The 24,381-nt window shown below is 34.5% G+C and overlaps 1 protein-coding gene across 1 annotated transcript; it reads left to right on the top strand.

Moving 5' to 3' along the window:
• Window positions 1-1,281: 1,281 nt before the first annotated feature.
• Window positions 1,282-24,163, top strand: LOC134272424 (interleukin-17 receptor D-like). The gene is made up of 6 exons (XM_062754663.1): window positions 1,282-1,345; window positions 7,604-7,675; window positions 17,188-17,253; window positions 17,586-17,744; window positions 19,233-19,271; window positions 21,107-24,163. Exons 2-6 carry the CDS (start codon window positions 7,663-7,665, stop codon window positions 22,462-22,464), a joined length of 1,635 nt encoding a protein of 544 aa, XP_062610647.1. The 5' UTR covers window positions 1,282-1,345; window positions 7,604-7,662; the 3' UTR covers window positions 22,465-24,163.
• Window positions 24,164-24,381: the final 218 nt, after the last annotated feature.

A 24,381-nucleotide genomic window follows, 5' to 3' on the forward strand; every position in this document is an offset into this window, starting at 1 on the left:
GCGAATAGTCTAAAATATCTGACATTTTCCAGTTTTTTTTTTACGATTTTGCTATTTTACCGTACGGTAAAATATCAAAATCGTAAAAACCCTGGAAAACGTCAGATATTTCAGACTATTCTGGGAATAGAACATTGACCACCAATGACGCTGAATATTGCCAATTTCTGTGTTCTTTTGCCCATGCACTGTAGTCGATTGCTGCGATGCATGCATTGAGATTTGCTTCACTGATGAAGTTTGTTTCTAACTGTCTGGGTAGAAATCTGTCTACCCATTGCTCTTTGAATCTCATTACTAAGCTTGACAGCACTTAGGAAGCGTTTTTCATTGTTACAAAATTAGTACAAATACAAGTTACGATTCGCATTGAATGTCGTACACCTCGGACCTCCCGATTGTGGCCGTCTCTGACAATTTCCTGTCTTTAATTATCGGTTCCAGATAGGGCTGGGACGATATATCGAGATATCGATAATATCGATTCTGTGTGATGACGATACGCATATCGATACATATGAAGAAATATCGAAATATCGCCAAAAAATTCTTGACTTCTGTTTTCCTTTGTTTATTCAACATATAAAATTAATAACCTAGCTACATATAAATATAGATATGAAATAAATAATAATTAACACCACTTGAGTAAAATATAATCGTTTTACAACATATAAATAACTATATTGAATAAATTATTCTTATTTGCAAAGAAATATTTTGTTTATTTCAATGCAAAAAAAAAAAAAAAATTATAACCAATTAAACATATCGTGATACACGATATCGTATCGTGGCTCAAACATCGTGAAACATATCGATATAGAAAAAGTTGTATCGTACCATCCCTAATTCCAAATGCGGCAAATTACGCTTTGGGAAACATATTTAGTCTTTCTGCAACGTGACTTTGCATTTTGCAGGCTTCCAGCACCTTGCTGCCTATTCTCTATCCACGGACAAAAGCTTGTCCACTTCTCTAAGTAGAATACGCTACTGCCATGGACAAAATTTAATCATTTGCCAGTGATTTTACAAAATGTTGTTTTCAATGAAATATAGTTAAGTACTATATTTTTTCAGTCTTCGTGGCCATTTGGAAAATGCTGGAAAATAAACCATTTAGAGCCATATTAAGAAAAAATTCTTGGGGGTAAGAACCCCCATAATGATATCTCCCCCTTTCGACCCTATATTGGTTGTAATTAACACCCCCCCATGACTCAGAATTTTGTCGACATGGTCGGGATCAAGCTTCAACTCCTATTTTTAGCTATTTCCGTTCTGCCTCGTTTTGACATCCTGTTATAGAGGTTGTAAACACAAAGTATTTATTGCAGGACAGGTATGTATATTGACTGTATTTGATCAAATTCCTTAGTTTAAATGATATTCTGAAACTAGGCTCTACCATAGCTACATTGAACATACACAGAAAATATAGAGAATTTGATTAATTACGTTAAATGTTCCGAAAGTTGTATGGTTACACGTAAAATATATTATGGTGCCCTTATTATTAATATTTTAGTTAATTAGGTTCTCTTTATTCATAAAATGGCCCTGTACATATACCAATTAACTAATATCTCATTTCAAAGTGACATCACAGTGATCACTATAAAGTAATGCTTCCATTTCCTGATTCTGAGAGTCCAGGTGAGGAGCTTACTGTTTAGTTTGTCTCAATACATAATACCCATCTATGTTTGCATAGATTAGTGATCTAATGATTTATATAGCATAAGTATTGTACACAGGCACTTGTTTTGGAAATAAATTTTTAACTTATAGTAATATGTTTTACGGCGTGACCATCAGGGCGAGCGCAGTTGTACCATAAAAAACACTTGAAAAATTGATCAGCCACTTCAAACATCAAGCCACACAAGACATCTCGACTAGCTGTGACGGAGCTTGTCAGAGGTTACGGAGACAGCCGAGCGTCTGGTTGAAACTATAGATTTATTACAATTTTGGTCAAAAAACATTGCAGAGTTATTTTTTGTTTCTTTGAAAGATTTCTACAAAATGAAAGCCTTTTATGCTTTACGTTATTATTTATTTATTTATTCGCGCAAAGGACATTGGGTAGTAAAGGAATTCTGGGAATGTTTCACGGAGAAATTTGCCTGACGTATGTACAGATTTCATTCCAAATTTCCTCTGTTCTTACACGTTAGTCTATTGAGCTCACTTTGCGAGCATTGCTTCACTGCGCTCACTATAATTAACACAAGGTACATGTATCTAACTTTGAGTTACATCATCAGGAGTACCCCTCTCCCCAAGTATATTGCACTCATTTACACTTTAAAAGGAAATACACTGACAAACTTTTTATACCTATGTCTTCTATGATAATTTATCTACACAACCATATATGACATGCTTTAGTCTCCATAAGCATGCATCGTCAAATTCCACTCGTCAAGTAGGCCTAGTCAAGTTTATTTCAACCATGAAGTGGTATGTGCTTATCCCGCACAGAGAACAAAATGAAGAAATGCATGAGTGGGTTTAACAATTCAGTTCAAATGTTTAAATATTGTAGTGTGTAAATAGAACTTGTTTATGTCAGATTTTCCCTGAAAACAATACTATGTTTATCCAATGTAATTTTAGAAACAGCTTTTTAGCCAACCAGAATCTCTATGTGGGATTAGCACATACATTTCAGGTTGAAATCGACTTTTCCACCTCAAGGAGTATATGACATACCGGTATTCTTACCAAAATTTTTCACTTTTGCCATAGGCAGGGCATTGCATGCACCTGAGAAGATGATACTTTTATATTTTTCATTTGCAATATTAGTAACAAGACCATCCAAATGTACTATGATTTTTGACACTTTGACCGTAAAGTTTCAAATGTCTTTTTAAGTTTGCATCAAAAGAGACAACACTTTCTTATTTTTTCATGTGCAGTGCTATTACTTGTGATCTTTTTTAATGCACGATATGATATTTCCTTGACGAAAAAATTCAATAAACAATTCAATTTTTTCTTCAGAACCTATGTAAAACAAATTATTAATCTCCTATCCGTGAAACCAGATTGGACTATAGGTTTTCTCTGAGTCCGTCTGTCTGTCTAGCTGTCTGTCAGTAAGGGTGAAACGTTTACTGAATTTTGTAAACGTTTAATCGAGCAGCAGTAAACGAAACGGTACCGTTTAAACGGGAGATTTTTATGTGTTGAATTTTTTTGGCTACTTACTCATGAAACACTAATTTAATAAACCATTCTTTCACTATAATGTAAGTATGAGTTGTCATTACTGTTTATTTGTTGGTTTTTATGATGAGAGAGTAGGAAGTGTCAAAGACTGAAATATATAAAATAATATATAAAAATATAATACGATAACATTGAGGGTTTCGGTTTACATTCAATTTTTCAAAGCTCTTTATTCAACATTATACCATTATAAGAATGAAACTTTTTATTTTCTTATCAATAAAAAGCAACAACAAAGCGTACTTATTTTAGAACATATACTTAGAAAAATAAAATAATACATCGCTTGTTTTCACTACTTGGAAATCGGAATTAAATATGCTAGACCATATTGGTTTCTAGATAGTTTTGTTTAATATTACTTTTCGGGTATCGATTATAACAGAAAAAAAATGTTTGTAACAGACACAGATGTGTTTTCTTTAGTAAATATGTAAATATGAAATAAAACAACTTGTTTGGATGAAAGTTTTTTTTCCTGATAGACATTGATATTAACCTTCGTGTAAACATTTACTCAATTTGTAAACGTTTAGAGCATTTAATCGAAACGTCGCTGTTTACACGTGTAATTGTTTCACCCTTATCTGTCAGTCTGTCCCACTTGGGCTTCCACCTTTTTTTTTTGAAACACTTGCAAGTATTGAGCTGATATTTGGTATGTGATTGTATCTTGATGAATTACAGATCAAGATTGCATTTAAGGTTCCTGTCATTGATTTTGACAGAAAAAATGCATTTTAAATTTTTTTTATAATTCAGTAGCCATTTCCACAAAAAATCTTACAACATATTTTTATCTTAAGTGAAAACTAAACGATAAATGTCGTTTTCACAAAAATTCTTTAAAAAGTCCTAAGTGCAAAATACGTAATGTTTACCCTCTCTTAAGTATTTTCAAACCGATTTTAATGTTAAAATATAACCACAAAAATCAAATTACACGATAAATAGATGTTTTAAAAGAAACTTCCAATAATATTTTTATTTTTTTCACACTCATTTTGCACTACAAAAAATTTACGATATAAGTTTCACTTAAGATTTTTGTAAGACCTACTTTTACGTCATACTTGTGATTGTGACATCAAATTTCAAACTTCTTGCTAAATAATCGATTGCACTATAGTAATTTGTTGTCAATAACGTTTGTTTTGCTGATAAATGATGAAAACCGAGCTAAATTTGCATTTTCATCTAATAATCTAAGGATTATAAAGCATATTCAGATTGTTGCTAAGGACTTAAGTTTATCGTAAGTAAAGTCTTATGTTCAGTCTGCTACGAATGAGTTCGTGAAAAGCACTTAAGATTTGTCGTAAGAGATTCGTAAGTTAAAATCTTAGGCAAAAACTTAAGATTTTTTGTGAAAAGGGCTACAGATTATAATCATATTCATGATGCAATAAATTAATGCTCCAAACGAGCTTGTCTACTACAGAGAAAAGGGGATCTTGGTAGGGGACATGTATTGCTTATGCAGTACTCTTAGAATGCTTGTTTTTCTAGTTTGACAGATTAACAAGATGTTAACAATTATCATGATTATATATACATAGATCTGATATTTCACCTTATTAATAACCAATAAGACCCTAAAATGTTAAAAGTTTGGGACAACAATTTTCATAATTTGCATGGTAATTAAAACACTTCTGTCCTCAGTTGTGTTTGTTTGAAGTTAAGATCACTGAAGCAATGCTGTTTTAATAACTGTTAATTCAGTGAAGTAACATTTCATTGTCTAAGAATGAATATTTCATTTTGGTCAAAAAACACATTTTTAATTGGTTGAAATATTTTTATATTCTTATATATTTCATTATTTAATTTTTAACAACATTTCTGAATTTAGTATGTAAATGATATTGTAAGAAATTGTTCATTTTAATTATTAAGAAATTATCTTGAGATTTATAATTACATTTGTAATATATGTACAATACCGGTAATTAGTTTCACATACATCTTATTCCCATATTAATTCCTATGGGGAATAGGGAGTGGATAGTCGAATTTGTTCTAGAATACAGTTCTAATTACAAGGATATAGGATTAATGTAGCTGACTGCCTATCACCAGAAAAGTGAGAGTCTTCCTGACCAGTTTTAGAGCCTTAACATAAAATTAAGACTATATATTATGGAGAATATATTGATTTTCTTCTTAAAATTCTATGTAAACATATGATATATAATTCCGGTGATGGAAACAAATAGGCTAAGCCTTCACAAGGGACACATTTTGTCATAAATAATGTATTCATATTGTGAAAACTCTTATCTAGATTTATAAAACTCCAAATGAAATTTTTTTAACAATTCTTTGGAACTTTGAAAATGAAAAGAAAGTGAGTTGAAGCTTGCAGCTCTTAATAAATCCTTTGTAAAATGTTTTTGGTCATTTACTCAGCTTTTTATTATACAACAAATACAATGTACACTCGTCTGAAATTAACTCACAAAATGATCCAGGGCTATCGATTCTCTAAATCTCATTTTGGCAAAAAACACATTTTTAATTGGTTGAAATATTTTTAATGCAAAAAAGGTAATTTTTCCTTTTTTCCCAAAAGAAAGGTGTAAATTTCCCAATTTCCATAGCAAAATATTAATTAAAGAATAAAAGTCCATGAAACTTAATCGGAAAAAAACCCCAAACAAAACACACTTGCAAATGAAAGTGAAACTGTACTTCTGTTTTATTAGTTCGCGCCAAATGTATTTAAATTACATTGTTTTTACAAAAATGTATACTAACTATGAGTGCAGAGTATATTGTCATGCAGTTTCGACAAAAAACGTCATTTTGGTTTTAAAAAAAGACATTTCATTTAAACATTGCAATATAAGCAATGAAATCTTGGATCAATACCCAGCCCTATTAGTTTCACATACATCTTATTCCCATATTAATTCCTATGCGGAATAGGGAGTGGATAGTCGAATTTGTAGCTGACTGCCTATCACCAGAAAAGTGAGAGTCCTCCTGACCAGTTTTGGAGCCTTAACATAAAATTAAGACTATATATTATGGAGAATATATTGATTTTCTTCTTAAAATTCTATGTAAACATATGATATACAATCTAATTCCGGTGATGGAAACAAATCCAGGCAAGCCTTCACAAGGGACACATGGGTCATAAATAATGTATTCAGATTGTGATAAACTCTTATCTAGATTTATAAAACTCCAAATGAAATTTTTTAACAATTCTTAGGAACTTTGAAAATGAAAAGAAAGTGAGTTGAAGCTTGCAGCTCTCAATAAATCATTTGTAAAATGTTTTGGTCATTTACTCAGCTTTTTATTATACAACGAATACAATGTACACTGAAATTAACTCACAAAATGATCTAAAAAGAACCTGAAACCTGAGAGCCTCTAGAGGCCTTGCCCACTAGGACCCCTAGGGACTTTGTCTTGGACTATTACTTCCTGTTCTACTCCCCTTTTAAGAAATCCTGGATCTGTCCCTGTGTATTTATTGCTACAATGTATTTTAAAACCCCTCCCCCAAACTGTCTAAATCTCTCTGGATCTGACTATCTGGGCACTGAATATTGTGGATTTATAGTTGACTTGCATTTAAAAAGTGTCTTGGCAAACTGAAATCGATAGAGCATTATCCTTTGTGGTGTAAATCATGGGTTGCTCTTTGAACACTCTGAAAGTGTTTGTGATGGTTAGAAACTTGACAGCTAGACTGACTGACAGTTTTTCAGAGTGTTTGTGTTTCTGACACTAGTAGATCCCCCAAGGAGTATGTAGTGATGTTAGCTATTAAAGTATCACATAAATAAATACAATACTGGGATATATTGCTAAGTATAGACAAATGCTAAAAGCATTGTGGAAACTGAAGGCTGGTATGAGATGATTTCAGAAATGAAGATGAACCTTGTTTTATATAAGATTAGGTCATCTTTAATTTTTGTTTGAATGCCCTCCCAGATTCAGAAAAATTGAGATGGTAGGTAGGTTGGAAAATAAATTTCACCATTTAAAATGGGTTTTCAAAATTAAAATTGGCAAAAGTCAGAAATATTTGCTGATGGGATGAGTAATTCCAGTTAGAAAATTAAAAAAGAAGTACCAGTAATTGTCTCCGAGGATCTAAGTGGGGTCATATTTTACCCACCAGTAAGGCACTGGCAAACAAAAAAATGGCCTTATTAAGTATAGGGAAAGAGAAAAAACTATTTTGTATTCCATTTCTGTTACAAATTATTTTTTTTTATTTTAACAAAAATGTCCATCTTATGCCTGTTGGTGTCTGCAGTACATTGATATATCAATATATGTCAGGGAGGCAGACTAATACACTGTTGACCAGCAATCATTGATTCCATTATAGGTGTTAGGTGGCCTTCCTCTGAGACAGAGATGCAGATAACATCGAGTCAGTAGACCGTCATGGCAGACTCAGGTAAGTCGCTTCTAGTGGACCACTTCTTAATAATGTAACATTTATAATTAGTTATGGAGTATCTAAATCGTCTAAAAACACTGATCCCTGCTTGTATGTACCTATACATTTACGTTTATCTATAATAAGGTAGACTCTTAAAGGTTGCTAAATGAGCAAAGAAAGTGAGTTAATCATATTGTACAATTTCCTTGAGATATTGTTTAGAGATGATATTCTTGTTTATGACAGCTAGGAGGTGACTGATCTTCTTGTATGCTGACTGTTCGTTTTATGTAAGAAAAGTAATAGAATTGTTGCTTTATTAGTCTGAAGTCATATCAAAGCTTGCTATGTTCATAAAAAGGAAGTCATAACAGCCAAGAAGTAACAAATTAATAGACATGAATAGAAAACTTATATACAGTGCTAATATAACACATGATTGTTATAATGGAGGGTCTAGCAGCTAAGTATTGAATAACTGACTGTGACAAATATCCAAAGAAAAAAGAATCTAAATACATAATTTGCACAAAAAAGAAGTCCCAAGATGCAAGTTCGATTGCATGTTCTTCTAAAGTATACCAGTGAAAATCATGTTTAAACAATGTAGTCTTAGGACAGTTTGGAGTGAGTCACCATGCAAGCCCTTGCAAATATTTAATACAACAGTTTTCTATTGGTGTAATAGAAATTAATTCATAGTTCTAAGTATAACTTCTCAGTATAACGATGTAAAAAAAAAAAAAAAAAAAAAAGCACACATTGAATTGGCATGGTTTTGCCTACATTGAGTTAGTGGGAGACTTTTTTGAATTGAAGAGCTATTCTTAAGCTTAACAGAGGTAGATTTCTATACAGGTCAAATGATCTCTGGAAGTATGTTCACAGGGTCCTGATGGTTTCTGTTTTATAGAGTACTCTATAATGCCTAGGTAATGGTTACCTGAAAAATATCACCAGCACCCTCAGTTTTTACCACTCTGAACTACAAAGATACAACATCATATCAAACTAATGAGTTCTCATCTTGGGGAAAGTGTCATTAAGTTTACATTTTTATATTATTTTAAACTACATTGTAGCACCCGATAATGATAAAACACTGCTGTACTAATACTGAAATATCATGAAGCATTGCAATTGCAATGCTTATAATGCAAGTATAAATTATTGCATTAATAGTTGACATTCTCAACTGCTAATGCCTAATGAAACAATTATATCATTAAGGGGTTGAGAATGTCAACTAATAATGCAATAATTTATGATATGAGGGTTGATCCAAAAGTAATGTCACTGTGTCAATATCTTTAATATTTGGCGTCATATTATCAAATATGATATACCAAAAGATTCATTAAAATAAATCTAATCAAAATTGAAAATTTCATTCAATAATGTTTGAATTCATAGAATCCATTTTATAGACGTTTAAAACATTAAACATCAGGGGTGTCGCTGTGTCACAACTAAACATCACGTTTCAAAGTGTAAATTGTTGGAATGAAAAAAAAGACAAACATTAAAAAGCATCTAAAAAAGCATCTAATCGCCCAATAATTTAAAATGCAAAATTCTACTACATTTTCTAGTCTCAAGTTGAAAATAAAATGGCGTCATTGCTTTTTGATCATAAACATTGTTAAATCAGCTATATTGAACATAAAGGAAATGTCGAAATGGAGAAAAACTGCTGGAACGAGCGGTAATGCGTTTTTGCTTCAAAATAGGGAAATCACTTGTAGAAACAGTTACGATGATTAATCAGACACACAGAGGAGAGAATGTAAATAAAAGATTTGTTTATAGATGAATTCAGTGATTTTTAGCGGGTCATGGATCACTGAATGATCAGCAGAGGACATGCAGAAACACCGAAAAAGGGAGATCGGGTGGAAACGTTCAATGTGTCTGACGTTATCCAAAAAGAGAGACGATTAGACAGAGCGATATGAGAAACTTTAAGTTTGTCTTATGGTACTGTTCAAATCAACGAATTTTGACAGTGGACTAAATTATGTATATAGAGTGAGTGTACAATGGGTGCCAATAATTCTTTCAGAAAGAGAAATGTATGTGTTTGTGAATCTCAAATATATTTAATGAAACGAAGCATTCAAGTGTATGACGGCTAATATCAGTCATATGACGTTATTTAGGTGCGGCGACTACCATAATTGCACTTTGTGTATAATTCGATATTTTGAAAAGTATAAATCATTTTAGTTTGAATTTTTCAGGACTAGTTTGTAATAAATATTGCTTTTATCCTGTATAATTTCGTTGATTTATGTCGACAAGTAGCAAATTTAGAGAAGTTATGACATTACTTTTGGATCAACCCTCGTATAAGTGTTGCATTGCAATGCTAAATGATATTTCTGTTACTAAGCAGAGTTTTATCATTAGTGGTGGCTAAACTGTATGCGGAATTTGTATTCGTTATTGTAAAATCCACATGACTTTACAGTAGTTTTAAATTTTAGAGAGTTTTAAAGGTACTTGGACACAGATTTGAAGTTAATATTTTCTCATTTTTTCTGTATAATATCACGAATTATATATTTTAAAAGCATTTCACACAAAAATTAATTAAAAATCTTATTTTATTTAAAAGTTATCAAAATTTTAAATTTTTTGGCGGGTTTGATTGACACATCCTTGCACTTTCACATATTTTAATTTTATTCTTAATCATTAGGAAAAGTGGCAATTTTGATGTGTTTTAATGAGAAATATTAAAACTTTTATCAAGAAAAATAATTTTATTCAGAGTAGAAATGTTAGAAAGCAAAACACCTTCAGAAGTATCGTCATTCTGAACTAAGAGATGCGTACAGAGTTTAGCAAATCGAGCACACTCGTGTTATGTACACAGTTTTTGTAAACAGGGCTCGAGTTCTGTTATTAATTCACCGGGTGCGTTCAATCGTCACAGTCTGCTTACCACAACTGCACGGACTGACAATATATTGTGTGTTTGTTTTGCTTTCGAACGTGTCTAGTCTGAATTTTCTGGATTATAGTATTAATATTTTTCATTTATACAAAATGAGATTGCCACTTGTCCTAAGGATTAAGAATAAAATTAAATTTGTGAGAGTGCAAGGATATGTCAATCAAACACGCCGGAAAATTTAAAATTTCAATATCTTTTTAATGAAATAAGATTTTTAATTAATTTTTGTGTGAAATGCTATTAAAATATATAAGTCGTAATATTATAGAGAAAATAATAACTTCAAATCTGTGTCCAAGTACCTTTAAAGATATTGTATTCTAAAATACATGTTTTTTAAACAGTCTGTTTTACTCTAAATTCTTTGCTTTGAAATTAAACATACTTTTTGTATGTTTACATTAATTGGCATATTAAAAATCTAGCGCAATCAGGGGGGTTGGGAGTTTCTGGCGTATTCATTAAATTGCGCTACTAACACAGCAACAATGCTTATATTGTATTTTTAAATAATTTCTCAGCAGTATTCTTAAATAAGCGCATCTTTTCCTAGTGAAAGTTGCTAATATAAGAATTAAGTACACATGAAGTATTTGATAAGCTAAAATAAATCTTTGACTAATTTAGATATGCAACACTTGAACAAATTATACTGTATTAAGTAAACCAGCTTTTTTTTGCATGCGAGAAATATATCCGCAAGTTTTGTGACATACTTTAATTTGTAAATATTCATCACTATGAATCATTTATTTTGCTTTATATAAGTAGAAAATGTTTCTTCTATTGTGAAAATTAATTTTAGTGGATTGATTTGCGTTTAGCTCTGTTCAAAGCTAAGTTTCAAAGAAACTATCCAAGATATTTTCATCAAACGTCATATACTGATAGATACTGATGAGAGCTATGCAACTGCATCAACATTTTTTTACCTTGACCTTTCCTTTGACCTTGACCTCACTTTTCTTAAATTAGTGTTTAGCTCAGTTTTAAACATACCATTCAAGATGGTGTTATCAAACTTCACATGTGGATACAAACTTGCACGGATGATGCATCTAAGGATGAACACTACCAGACTGGCTTCGGATGCTGGATCTGACCTACATTTTCCAGATGAGTGACCAGGTTAAAGTTTTTGGAGCAGGTCCATTCCTAAGGATGTTTATAAGCCCAACTTGGACCAAACGTGCATGGATGATGCATCTAAGGATGGACACTACCAGACTTGCTTCGGATGCTGGATCTGACCTACATTTTCCAGATGAGTGACCAGGTTAAAGTTTTTGGAGCAGGTCCATTCCTAAGGAACTATAAGCCCAACTTGGACCAAACGTGCATGGATGATGCATCTAAGGATGGACACTACCAGACTTGCTTCGGATGCTGGATCTGACCTACATTTTCATTCCCAAGTAACTATAAGCCCTACCTGAACCAAAATTGCATGGATGATGCATCTAGGGATGGACACTACCAGACTTGCTTCGGATGCTGGATCTGACCTATATTTTCATTCCCAAGTAACTATTAGGCCTACCTGAACCAAACTTGCATGGATGATGCATCTTGGGATGGACACTACCAGACTTGCTTCGGATGCTGGATCTGACCTATATTTTCATTCCCAAGTAACTATAAGCCCTACCTGAACCAAACTTGCATGGATGATGTAGCTAGGGATGAACACTACCAGACTTGCTTCGGATGCTGGATCTGACCTATATTTTCATTCCCAAGTAACTATAAGCCCTTCCTGAACCAAACTTTCATGGATGATGCATCTAGGGATGGACACTACCAGACTTGCATCGGATGCTGGATCTGACCTATATTTTCATTCCCAAGTAACTATAAGTCCTACCTGAACCAAACTTGCATGGATGATGCATCTAGGGATGGACACTACCAGACTTGCTTCGGATGCTGGATCTGACCTATATTTTCATTCCCAAGTAACTATAAGCCCTACCTGAACCAATCTTGTATGGATGATGCATCTTGGGATGGACACTACCAGACTTGCATCGGATGCTGGATCTGACCTATATTTTTCATTCCCAAGTAACTATAAGCCCTGCCTGAACCAAACTTTCATGGATGATGCATCTAGGGATGCACACTACCAGACTTGCTTCGGATGCTGGATCTGACCTATATTTTCATTCCCAAGTAACTATAAGCCCTACCTGAACCAAACTTTCATGGATGATGCAGCTAGGGATGGACACTACCAGACTTTAATTGCTTGGGTTGCTGGATCTGACCTACATTTTTAGCTCACCTCAACGAAGCTGGGGGAGCTTATGTAATACCCTCGGCGTCGGTGTCGGCGTCGGCGTCCAGGGTTAAGGTTAAGTTTTTTGGAGCAGTTTTCTTTTTAAGTACTTCTGTGTCCTATATTGAATAGACATGCATGGAAGATGTTTCTAATGTGTTTCATTGTACCAGTCAAAGTTTCAGAAGCTGCAATTTCAGCAAAGGAATGACCAGGTTAATGTTTATGGAGCAGGTTAACATTTTTGGTGCAGTTTTGGGTGTAGGTCTCATTTTTGAGTAACTATAAGCCCTATGTTGACCAAACTTGCACAGATGATACATCTAAGGATATACACTACCAAGGTTGCATTCTACCAGGCTTGCTTCGGATGCTGAATCTGACTTACATTTTTTTGGATGAGTGAAGAGGTTAAATTTTCATGCAAGTTTCATTTCTTAGTAACTATTAGCCCTATGTTGTTCAAACTTGCATGGATGAGACATCTTAGGATGCACACTAATGGATTTGCTCTAGATGCTGAATTCAACATACATCTTCCCAGATAATGTACCAGGTAAAAGTTGTGGGTGCAGTTCTATTACCAAGAAACTATAAGGCTTATATAAACCAAACTTGCCCAAATGATGCATCAAGGGATGATAACTCTCAAACTTGCTACAGATGCTGGATTTTAATAACATTTTTGTGACAAAGAACTAGTTTGAAGTTTTTATATAGGTCTATTCCAAAGTATCAGATCAAAATTGCATTAATTTTGAATGTACACTTTTTGTTGGGTTATTGTGTGACTTTGCCTTACTTAAAGACAACATTCGTTGAGGTGAGCTCTGTAATCTCTGATTACCTATGTTTATTGCTTCGGATGCTGAATCTGACCTACATTTTCCGGTTGAGTGAACAGGTTAATGTTTTTGGTGCAGGTTTCATTTCCAAGATACTATGAGCCCTATAATGACCAAACTTGCATGGATGGTACATCTTAGGATGCATACTACTAGATGTGCTTCGGATGCTGAATGAGACTTACATTTTCCGGTTGAGTGAACAAGTCAGTGTTTTTGGTGCAGGTTTCATCTCCAAGTAACTATAAGCCCTATGTTGACCAAACTTGCATGGATGATACATCTAAGGATGCGTATTACCAGGCCTGCTTTGGATGCTGAATGTGACCTACATTTTCCAGTTGAGTGATTAGGTTAAAGTTTTTGGTGCAGGTTTCATTATCCAGAGATACTATGAGCCCTATAATGACCAAACTTGCATGGACGATACATCTAAGGTTGCATTCTACCAGGCTTGCTTCGGATGCTGAATCTGACTTACATTTTTTTGGATGAGTGATAAGAGGTTAAATTTTTATGCAAGTTTCATTTCTTAGTAACTATTAGCCCTATGTTGTTCAAACTTGCATGGATGATACATCTTAGGATGCACACTAATGGATTTGCTCTAGATGCTGAATTCAACATACATCTTTCAGATAATGTACCAGGTAAAAGTTGTGGGTGCAGTTCTATTACCAAGAAACTATAAGGCTTATATAAACCAAACTTGCCCAAATGATGCATCAAGGGATGATAACTCTCAAACTTGCTACAGATGCTGGATTTTAATAACATTTTTGTGACAAAGAACTAGTTTGAAGTTTTTATATAGGTCTATTCCAAAGTATCAGATCAAAATTGCATAAATTTTGAATGTACACTTTTTGTTGGGTTTTGGTTTCAGGGATTGTGTGACTTTGCCTTACTTAAAGACAACATTCGTTGAGGTGAGCTCTGTAATCTCTGATTACCTATGTTTATTCCCTAGTAACTATAAGCCCTACCTGAACCAAACTGATCAAATTTTATACAATTTTCATGTTGTTTTACTAATATATCCTTGGCGGGGCATTCATGTCCTATGGACATATTTCTAGTTTAAAATATTTTTTTTTATGTCATATTTTAACTTCAAAATATCTTATGAAAAAAAAATTAATTCAGAGAACCACTAAAAGATTGTCTAACTTTCAAGTTTAGATAATCCATCGAAATTATGCTATATATGATTCATTTTTCCACCAAGAAATTAGAGAATATACAAGAACAAATTTTGTAGGTAACATTCCCTCTCAGAAGGTCATTCAAAAAATCTTAAATTTTCTGGAATGTACAAGTTACTGATGTTTCATTTACACTTTATTCAAATTATTGTGGACTACCAATATGATTCTAGAATAGATGACTGTTAACTGAACAGGGGGCCCTTATTTCTGAACATTTGAAAATGACTTGGGGGAGGCTTATAGAGGCAAGGGCAGTTAATTAAGGAATCACTGTCTAGTTCTTATAGTATGCCAGGGCATCAACGATAGTGGGAAACATGGGATAATTTGCATAATGGGCAAAGCCCATTATGCATAAATTATCCCATGGGATAATTTGCATAATGGGCAAAGCCAATTGTGCATAAATTATCCCATGTTTCCCACTATTGTTGATGTCCCTGGCATACTATACAAACTAGACAGTGATTCCTTATATTTCCGTTTCACTGTGAAATAAAATTGTAGATTTATATTCTAAAAATGTAGACATAGATTTAAATCACATGAAGACTCCCTTGCCAATTTCCATAGCCCTCTTCCACTGATGCCAAAACACAAAAGCAGCCGCACGAGATTTTGATGCATATTTGGCATCCTTAGCGTCAGACACAGAGACAGATGCGCACGAGATTTGCATGCATGTTAGGCCTCCCTCGCTCCTGACCTTTCGACTTGCCTAATTTACATTCCGGCAGGTTTATCAAGAAATTAACTCCGCTAAGTTTCAAAGAGTTATCACAGAGACAAAAATAAGAAATGGAAATATTTCCATTTAATGTGTTGAATGAGGGCTTCTAACTTTCAACCTAGCTGGGTTCTCTTTAGCATCTTACTTAGTAACATTTTACAAAAAAATCCAATTTGTAATAGAATCCACTTGCCCTTTCGTAGATATGTGATATATGATCTATATGTACTTCTAAGAAAGGAGCTTAATTTGTTCACTTTAGTTGTGCCTTCTGTTGAATTGATTTTGTTCTTGGAGTGGATTTTGAAATTCCTTCTCCAACCTTTGCTGGAGTATAGAGGATGTAAAAATCAATAGGTGTGAAATTGACACTAGATATGTCTTGATCTGAAGCACCATAAATCTGTTAAGTAATTGTCTTAGATACTAAGAATAGGCCTTTGGTTGATTTACGCCAAGTTTTAATACACAAAAAAATGTGCGTAATTCTACAGAGAAATTGTCTGGGGATTGAAATTTACCAATCTCAGGCGTATCATAGAATTTACATCAATTGTACTTGGCAGTATGGCTAGATTTTCTTGTATAAATTAATTCTCAATCTTGACTGGATCTATATATGGTTTTAAATAAAATGTTAATACAAAAAATATAGATGCCTGTCAATCCAAAGCATTCATTTTATTAAACAATTTATGGGTAAAAGGCATTAGAAAACTATGGGGGTTATAAACTGGTCACAAAATCTTTTGCTTCTCATGTTTATATAGATATACTTAGTTTTAGCCAATATTTGATCCAATGTAAATTATGATTTTTCGAAATACTTAGAGCAAGTCTTTGGTTTCAGGGCATTATAAGGCAATTTATGTAGAATGCAAAGGCTTCAATTACAATTAAGATAACCGTTTACCTTCATGAAATCCCATTAGATTATGTTTAATTGCTGGACATTAAATCATATTGGTTTGTTCTAGTCAGTCTGTTAGGTAGAGGGTTATCCCATGTAGCTGACGTGGGTAGATTTTATGACATGGATATGAATTATAAAGTCAGGAGAGGGAACTATAAAACTGACATATTAGGTTATCAACAAATTATAGTCAGACCTGAGTAACAAGAGGCTATAAAATTGTACTTAGACAAATAAATGTGCATAGCAAAAGAATTATAGCCAAAAAAGTCTGATAAATTGTGCAATGTTAAGAAGTGTAAACTTGGAATAAAATTGACTTTAGAGTGTTCATGTATCAGCTTGCTTTAAACCTTAAAGAACATTTTTCATATATGAGGTTTAAAGTAACCAATGATTTCACAAACATTGTCAGTCCAACTAGAAATACATTAGTCTGTCCCCATCAAAATTGTATGCTCAGATCATGGTTATATTACCTATAGAGGTCATGCTAAGTGACAACCATCCTTAAACCATTATTAAATCATTATAAACCGTTAACTAATCTTTGTAGGATATAAATTTATGTTAATTATGCCCTTCTCATTCCAGGAGCCACAATGTCCACCCCCTCTGTAGGAAATGGCCCTGATGAGGTGAAACCCAATCCAGGCTCAGGTAAGATATACATAAAGGCACTGAAAGTTTTGGTCTCTTCCTAGTTCTAAGCAGACTGGTCATCACAGTTTGGTGTGGATATTCTCTTCTTCTAACTTAAATCATTTCAATCATGCACCTATCAAATACAGATAAAAATAGATCTGATGTAATAATATTGGCATGTGATGTTTTAATCAATCAGTAGTTTAGGAAAGTTTAGGAGACAAGATAATATTCCAGTCAAGTCGAAGGCTTTGCCCAGTTACCTCACCCTGTAGTACATGTATAAAGAGCCATGATAAAACATGCTGAATCTGTAAAGGGTTGCTAAAATAAAGTTTCTATTGTAGGTGTGATTGTGGACCAGCCTGACAATATTGAGTATGAACAGTCCCTCCAGATTGTCCTGGGGACAGTGTGTGGGGTGGTGGGACTTCTAGGACTAATCATCATCATCTCTCTATTGTACAAACTGTATAAACGCCGCAACTCACCACGGCGCTCACCAGGTAAATACATCATCTCCCTTCTGTACAAACTGTATAAACGCCACAACTCACCACGGCGCTCACCAGGTAAATACATCATCTCACTTCTGTACAAACTGTATAAACGCCACAACTCACCACGGTGCTCACCAGGTAAATACATCATCTCCCTTCTGTACAAACTGTATAAACGCCGCAACTCACCACGGCGCTCACCAGGTAAATACATCATCATCTCCCTACTGTACAAACTATATAAACGCAGCAACTCACCACGACGCTCACCAGGTAAATACATCATCTCCCTTCTGTACAAACTGTATAAACGCCACAACTCACCATGATGCTCACCAGGTAAATACATCATCATCTCTCTCCTGTACAAACTGTATAAACGCCGCAACTCTCCATGATGCTCACCAGGTAAATACATCATCATCTCCCTACTGTACAAACTGTATAAACGCCGCAACTCTCCACCACGCTCACCAGGTAAATACATCATCATCTCCCTACTGTACAAACTGTATAAACGCTGCAACTCACCACGACGCTCACCAGGTAAATACATCATCTCCCTACTGTATAAACCGTATAAAAGCCGCAACTCACCGCGGCGCTCACCAGGTAAATACATCATCATCTCTCTACTGTACAAACCGTATAAATGCCGCAACTCACCGCGGCGCTCACCAGGTAAATACATCATCATCTCTCTACTGTACAAACTATATAAACGCCGCAGCTCACCACAGCACTCACCAGGTAAATACATCATCATCTCCCTACTGTACAAACTGTATAAACACCACAACTCTCCACCACGCTCTCCAGATAAATACAACATCATCTCCTTACTGTACAAACTGTATAAACGCCGCAACTCTCCACCACGCTCACCAGGTAATACATCATCATCTCCCTACTGTACAAACTGTATAAACGCCGCAACTCTCCACCACGCTCACCAGGTAATACATCATCATCTCCCTACTGTACAAACTGTATAAATGCTGCAGCTCACCACAGCACACACCAGGTAAATACATCATCTCCTTACTGTACAAACTGTATAAACGCCGCAACTCACTACGGCAGTCACCAGGTAAATACATCATCTCCCTACTGTACAAACTGTATAAACGCCGCAACTCACCACGACGCTCACCAGGTAAATACATCATCATCTCCCTACTGTACAAACTGTATAAACGCCGCAACTCTCCACCACGCTCACCAGGTAAATACATCATCATCTCCCTACTGTACAAACTGTATAAACGCCGCAACTCTCCACCACGCTCACCAGGTAATACATCATCATCTCCTTACTGTACAAACTGTATAAATCCCACAACTCGCCATGGCGCTCACCAGGTAAATATACCATCTCCCTCTTGCACAAATTGGAACACTAACTTCATACATCAGTGAAAAGCTTTTGTCAAAATTGTTTTTATATTTTGTAAATTATTCCACTTATATTCACTGTACTATACTATTTTGTAGATCACCCTGAAGAGGAATTGAGTAGCTCTATTTCTATAGGTCAGTATTATTAAGTAGCTCTATTTCTTTAGGTCAAGAAACAAGAGAGATATTGATTAATTTTGGCTCACCTGAGCTGAAAGCTCAAGTGAGCTTTTCTGATGTCCTTTGTCCATCTGTCCTTTGTCTGTATATTCACATTTTCATTTTCTTCTCCAGAATTGCTGGGCCAATTTCAAACAAACTTGCCATAAAGCATCCTTGTTAAAGAGGATTCAAGTTTGTTCAAATGAGGGACCTGACCCTTTTTCAAAGGAAGATAATTAAGAATTAGTGAAAATTTGGTTGTGTCTTTAAAACAAAAATCTAAATAACAACTGGGCCAAGAAAGTTGAAACTTATATGAAACTTTATTTACATAGTGTAGATTCAAGTTGTTCATTTCATGAGCAAAAAAAATTTTTTAAAAATATTCCTCTCAAGAGGACCACAATGGGCCACAATGGGGGATAAAAGTTTTTACATAGGAATATATGGGAGAAAATCTACAAGAATCCTCTCACTAGAACAGAAAAAAGCCATGTTAAGTCTTATTGAAAATAAAATATTCTCACTTACTGTAATTTTAAATTTGGTCAAATCATGACCCCCTGGGGTAGGATGGGCCACAATGCACTATCAGAATTAAATATATGGATTTATTGGGACAAAAGTAAATCTTTTTCATATATTTTTATGTAAGAACAATAAAGCTATCTTTAGTCTCATCGATATTGAAATCAAAGTATATAGAAGAAAATCTGCTGATGAAGAACAGCAGGGCCATTTTAACTAAGGTGAGTATTGTGGCCCATGGGCCTCATTTTGTGTCTTCATAAAAAGTATATAAATTTTCTAAGACACTGACACTTGGACATTGACTTCTCAGATCTTACATAAGCAGTCCCTTCTGTGATTTGTTCCATCAAGTCCTCAGCTCTCTGTCAATTAGCTAATAGAGGTTTTCCTTTCTCCTTGAAATGCTGTGATGCAAATAATGGTAGAGGTTCATATGGTACTCAGAAAACTTCTTAGGAATGACATTGAACTGTGTTTTAATTAGCCTAGGATGACTCTGCAGGGGAGAGTCCAAAGACAGCAATGTACTGTCACTGAACTGCGTATTGATTGGGAAGTCTGCTGTGAAATCATAAGGAATACTGTTCTATGTTTAATACAGACTTTTAAAAGGTGACAATGTGCGTCTTACATTTACGTCACACACAGAACATTTTAACAGTGTCTCAGAATTTACCTTTCTTGCAAGAATACAAGTTTTAGCAAAATTGAGTAAATTTCAGAAATTTTACTACATTTAGTAAAATATTGTTCTGATGATCAAAATGTTTAGCTTTATGCAAAACATGAAAGGTCCAAGCTAACATTAGTAATGCTCTACATAACATTTACATACTTGTTAATTTCAGCAGTTGTCCAAATTTTTTGTCAAGATTATAATTAAAAAGAATACGAAACTGTGAAAACAGAATGTAAAATTTTACGTTGGAAAGACCGGGTTGTAGAAATCTGGTACTACAGAATTCACCTGTTTTATTCTACTGAGAAGGACTTGTGACAGTTCTATATTAACAATATAGGGAGTGAATTTGTGACAAGAATTAATCTCTGTCAGTAAAAATAAAAAATATTTTTTGGAGCAGTTATTTGTATAACAGTTAGATGGTTATTGGAAAACACTGGAGGGACAATAAATGGTTGTATGTAGAGATTGTCCTTAAACTTGTAGATCTAAGAGTTCTTGAAAAACTTCTACCTTTCAATTTATATCTTTTTACTTTTTAGCTTGAATACTGTTCATTATCTCTACATATTTCATGCTGATGTTATATTTACAGACCTGGACCAGAAGCAGATTCCCACGATACTGCTGCTGTATGCCTATGACTGTGTGGCCCACGAGAAGGTTGTGTCGGCCCTGGCAGGCTTCCTCATTGACACCTGTAATTGTAACGTACACCTGGACATATTCGAGGACCAGATTATCCACGAGCGGGGACTAGATGATTGGCTGGTAGATAGGCTCCAGGAAGCCGATTTCATCATAGTGTTATGTTCTGTGGGAGCTAGACTGAGGTGCACAAAGAAACGTGTCCGGTTTAAGTGTGATCCGTACCGCACCATACCCGATTATTTTGCAGTGGCTGTTGACTATGTGGCAGAGAAAATGAGAGTGGAGAGAATGAAAGGTCTGCCCATGTCCCGCTTCATTGTAGCCTACATGGATTATTCTTACAGTAGTGACATACCCCATCAGATTGAAATGGGGACAAAGTTTCACTTGATGAATGATATCACCAAACTTTTCTGTCATGTTCATGGTATGAATAGCACAGACAATAGCAAGTTTGGAACCTTGCACCCATCCATGATTGATGAGTATTATGAAAGCTCAGAAAATGGGCTTGAGCTTCAGGTTGCTATTGAATCTGCCAAAGAGTTCTTTAAGTGCAATCCTAATTGGGTGGAGGACAGTATGGAAGTTCTACCTCCACCCAGTACCAAGTCAAAATCGCGTCCGGTGAGGAAGAGGTCCCTGGAGCCCTTATTGGGGGAGCCTCCAGCTGACCCCCGAGTGGTGGATACTAAAGTCGACGTTCACAGACAAAACTTCTCCTCCCCTCAGCCGAGTGAACAAGATCAAATTTTCTCTTCACCTAAAACATTGTCCAGGCAATCAGATTCATTCAAAATGAAGAATCGCTATTCTGCAGACATTGAGACAATTCCCTGTATCTTATGTGGGCAGGTGGGCCATTACAGTGATAACTGCACCTGTAAAGGGAGGGAACAGAGAAAAAATGCACATGATAACTTAAATGACGAGGAGGACGGTGAATTTTTTTCTGCTCGAGTCAAGAGTCGATCAATGCCCACAATGTGTAGTACAAGTCTTCATAGCTCCCAAACAGTATTTCAGGTGGATGTCCACAAGGAATGGACAATGAATGAGGGTCAGATGTCAGATGAAGGCGAATCTCAGGAATATGAGTCCAGTCGTGACCTTGATGACCTTGAGCGCGACCTTCAGTCCATTATTTCACCTATGTCAACACAAGCTAAGACCATGTCCTTGCCAATTAATGGAATGTATGGACAACAAATGCAAGTGCTTCCTGAAGTGTCCAAATTTCCAGTCACTCAGCAAAGCAGTTCCTCTTCAAGCATGGGGTCTCTCCAGGAGCTGTGTTTATGAGCCAACAGGAAGATATTCTGGCAGGAACCAATTAAAGCCTTAGAATAGTTATGACGTCTGATTCAACATCAAGGGCTATTGCACCATATAAAGAATATGGCATGCATAGTGCTATATTTTTCATGATAAGGATGATTCTATTTATGTTACTTAAGATATAATGATGAGAGACATTTTTGATGTACACTGTAGAATTGTTGTATGACCTCACACTCTCTTCAGATTTGCCCTCATCCATTAATTTGCCCCCCTTCCCGTCTACTGATTATCCCATTATTCAATTATTTGCCTAAAATATGATGCACATATTTTATTCTAATTTATAACTATGTAATTTTCTAATATTTCAATTGCATACATAATTACTACTTAATGAACATTGCACAAGTTCATTGCTTGTTTAAGTTAAGTTGTACATGTAGAGCCAGTCTTTGGCAATGGAGTAGAGTGGTTTGAAATTTATATCAAATAATACTCCAAATTTGCAAGCAGGAAAGACATTTGTTAGAGTGGCTGATATGTCTGCAGTGTACATCATGCAATAAGTTATTATTTATGAGTTAAGAAGCAAATTTATCAAAGAAACAGTGCTTGTATGTGTTGGGTTTTTTTTTAACAGTAAGCTTTTTTTATATAAAAATAAAGGAATTCTGAATGTGTAAGATTTAGATAATTTGCTTTTGAAGACTATAAATGGAAGCTTGTGCAATATACTGTTTTCTCTATTGGTACATGTACAATGTATTTGTGTTCATATACATTTTTGTATGATTATTTTTAAAAAGGCTGTGAACAAGAGTTGATCCTCTTCAGTTATGATCTTGATGTTCTTTTCCATTGGTTGTTCATTCCTTGACACTTCATTTTTTGCTTTGGTATTAAATTTACCATTTAGAGTAAAGGAAATGGTATTCTGTCTATTAATAAAGCTTTTTGAAGGTGCTTGTCAAATAATGACTGTCATAAAATCTGTTCATAGCTCTCGATTGTCATAAAATCATCATGTGGTCTATTTTATCCCCTTTGAAAAACTTAATTTATCTTAATGAATGTCTCATGTGATTAACCTATAGATATGTTCCCATATGTAAGGTGCTAACCTAATGCCTACTTCCTGTATTGATCTCGGATAGGCTGGAGGGGGGTGTTCCCCTGTGCTAGTCAGATAGGCAGATAGCACTCAAGTCCTGATTCTGTGTCTGTATATTCGTCTGTATTTCAGGTACTAGGACTTACCTAATTTAATACAAAATTTAGAAATTTAACATGCATTGTGTATTTTCAAATAAATTGAGGAAATCTAAAATATTATATCCAAAGAAAAAAAAAATGAGAAAATCAAACTTGATCAAGTGTGTGATGTATGTCCTCTGTAAATCCAAGAATCAGATTTGTAGTGAATGAAATACCCTATCAGATGTACATGTATTACAGATGTGTGTTTAGATAGTTAACTAAATGCTACTTGATAAGAATGCAATCAGTGTCAACATATCATAAATCTCTTACTCATTGCACTTTCCTTATTTGTCATTTATTTATTGCATTACATCAACAGTTGTTTCCTCTCTATATACATTAGGTTAATGATATTATTGTATTAATTATGAGTGTGTGTTTGATTCAGTGTGGAAATTATTGATCTTCGTCATGTACAATGCAAACAAATAAGTATTTAATAAATGACAAAAATGAGGAATGTTTTTAGTTGTATTCTTCAATATACTTGTGTTTTTATGCACCAAATGTTGTGTGACTTTGTCATTATAGGGAAAAAACAGAAAAAATTCACAGACAATTCAGTTTGTGTGTAAGTCATTGGCTATCAATAAGTAGGAAAAATTTAGTCAGCATTCGACTTATTGACAGGTTCATTGTATCATCCATAGAACTTGCAAATTACAATTTTAAACAAGA

Source organism: Saccostrea cucullata, unplaced genomic scaffold, assembly GCF_032062105.1.
Source record: "Saccostrea cucullata isolate Sc308-1 unplaced genomic scaffold, CSIRO_AGI_Scuc_v1 ctg415, whole genome shotgun sequence".
Classification (NCBI taxonomy): domain Eukaryota; kingdom Metazoa; phylum Mollusca; class Bivalvia; order Ostreida; family Ostreidae; genus Saccostrea; species Saccostrea cuccullata.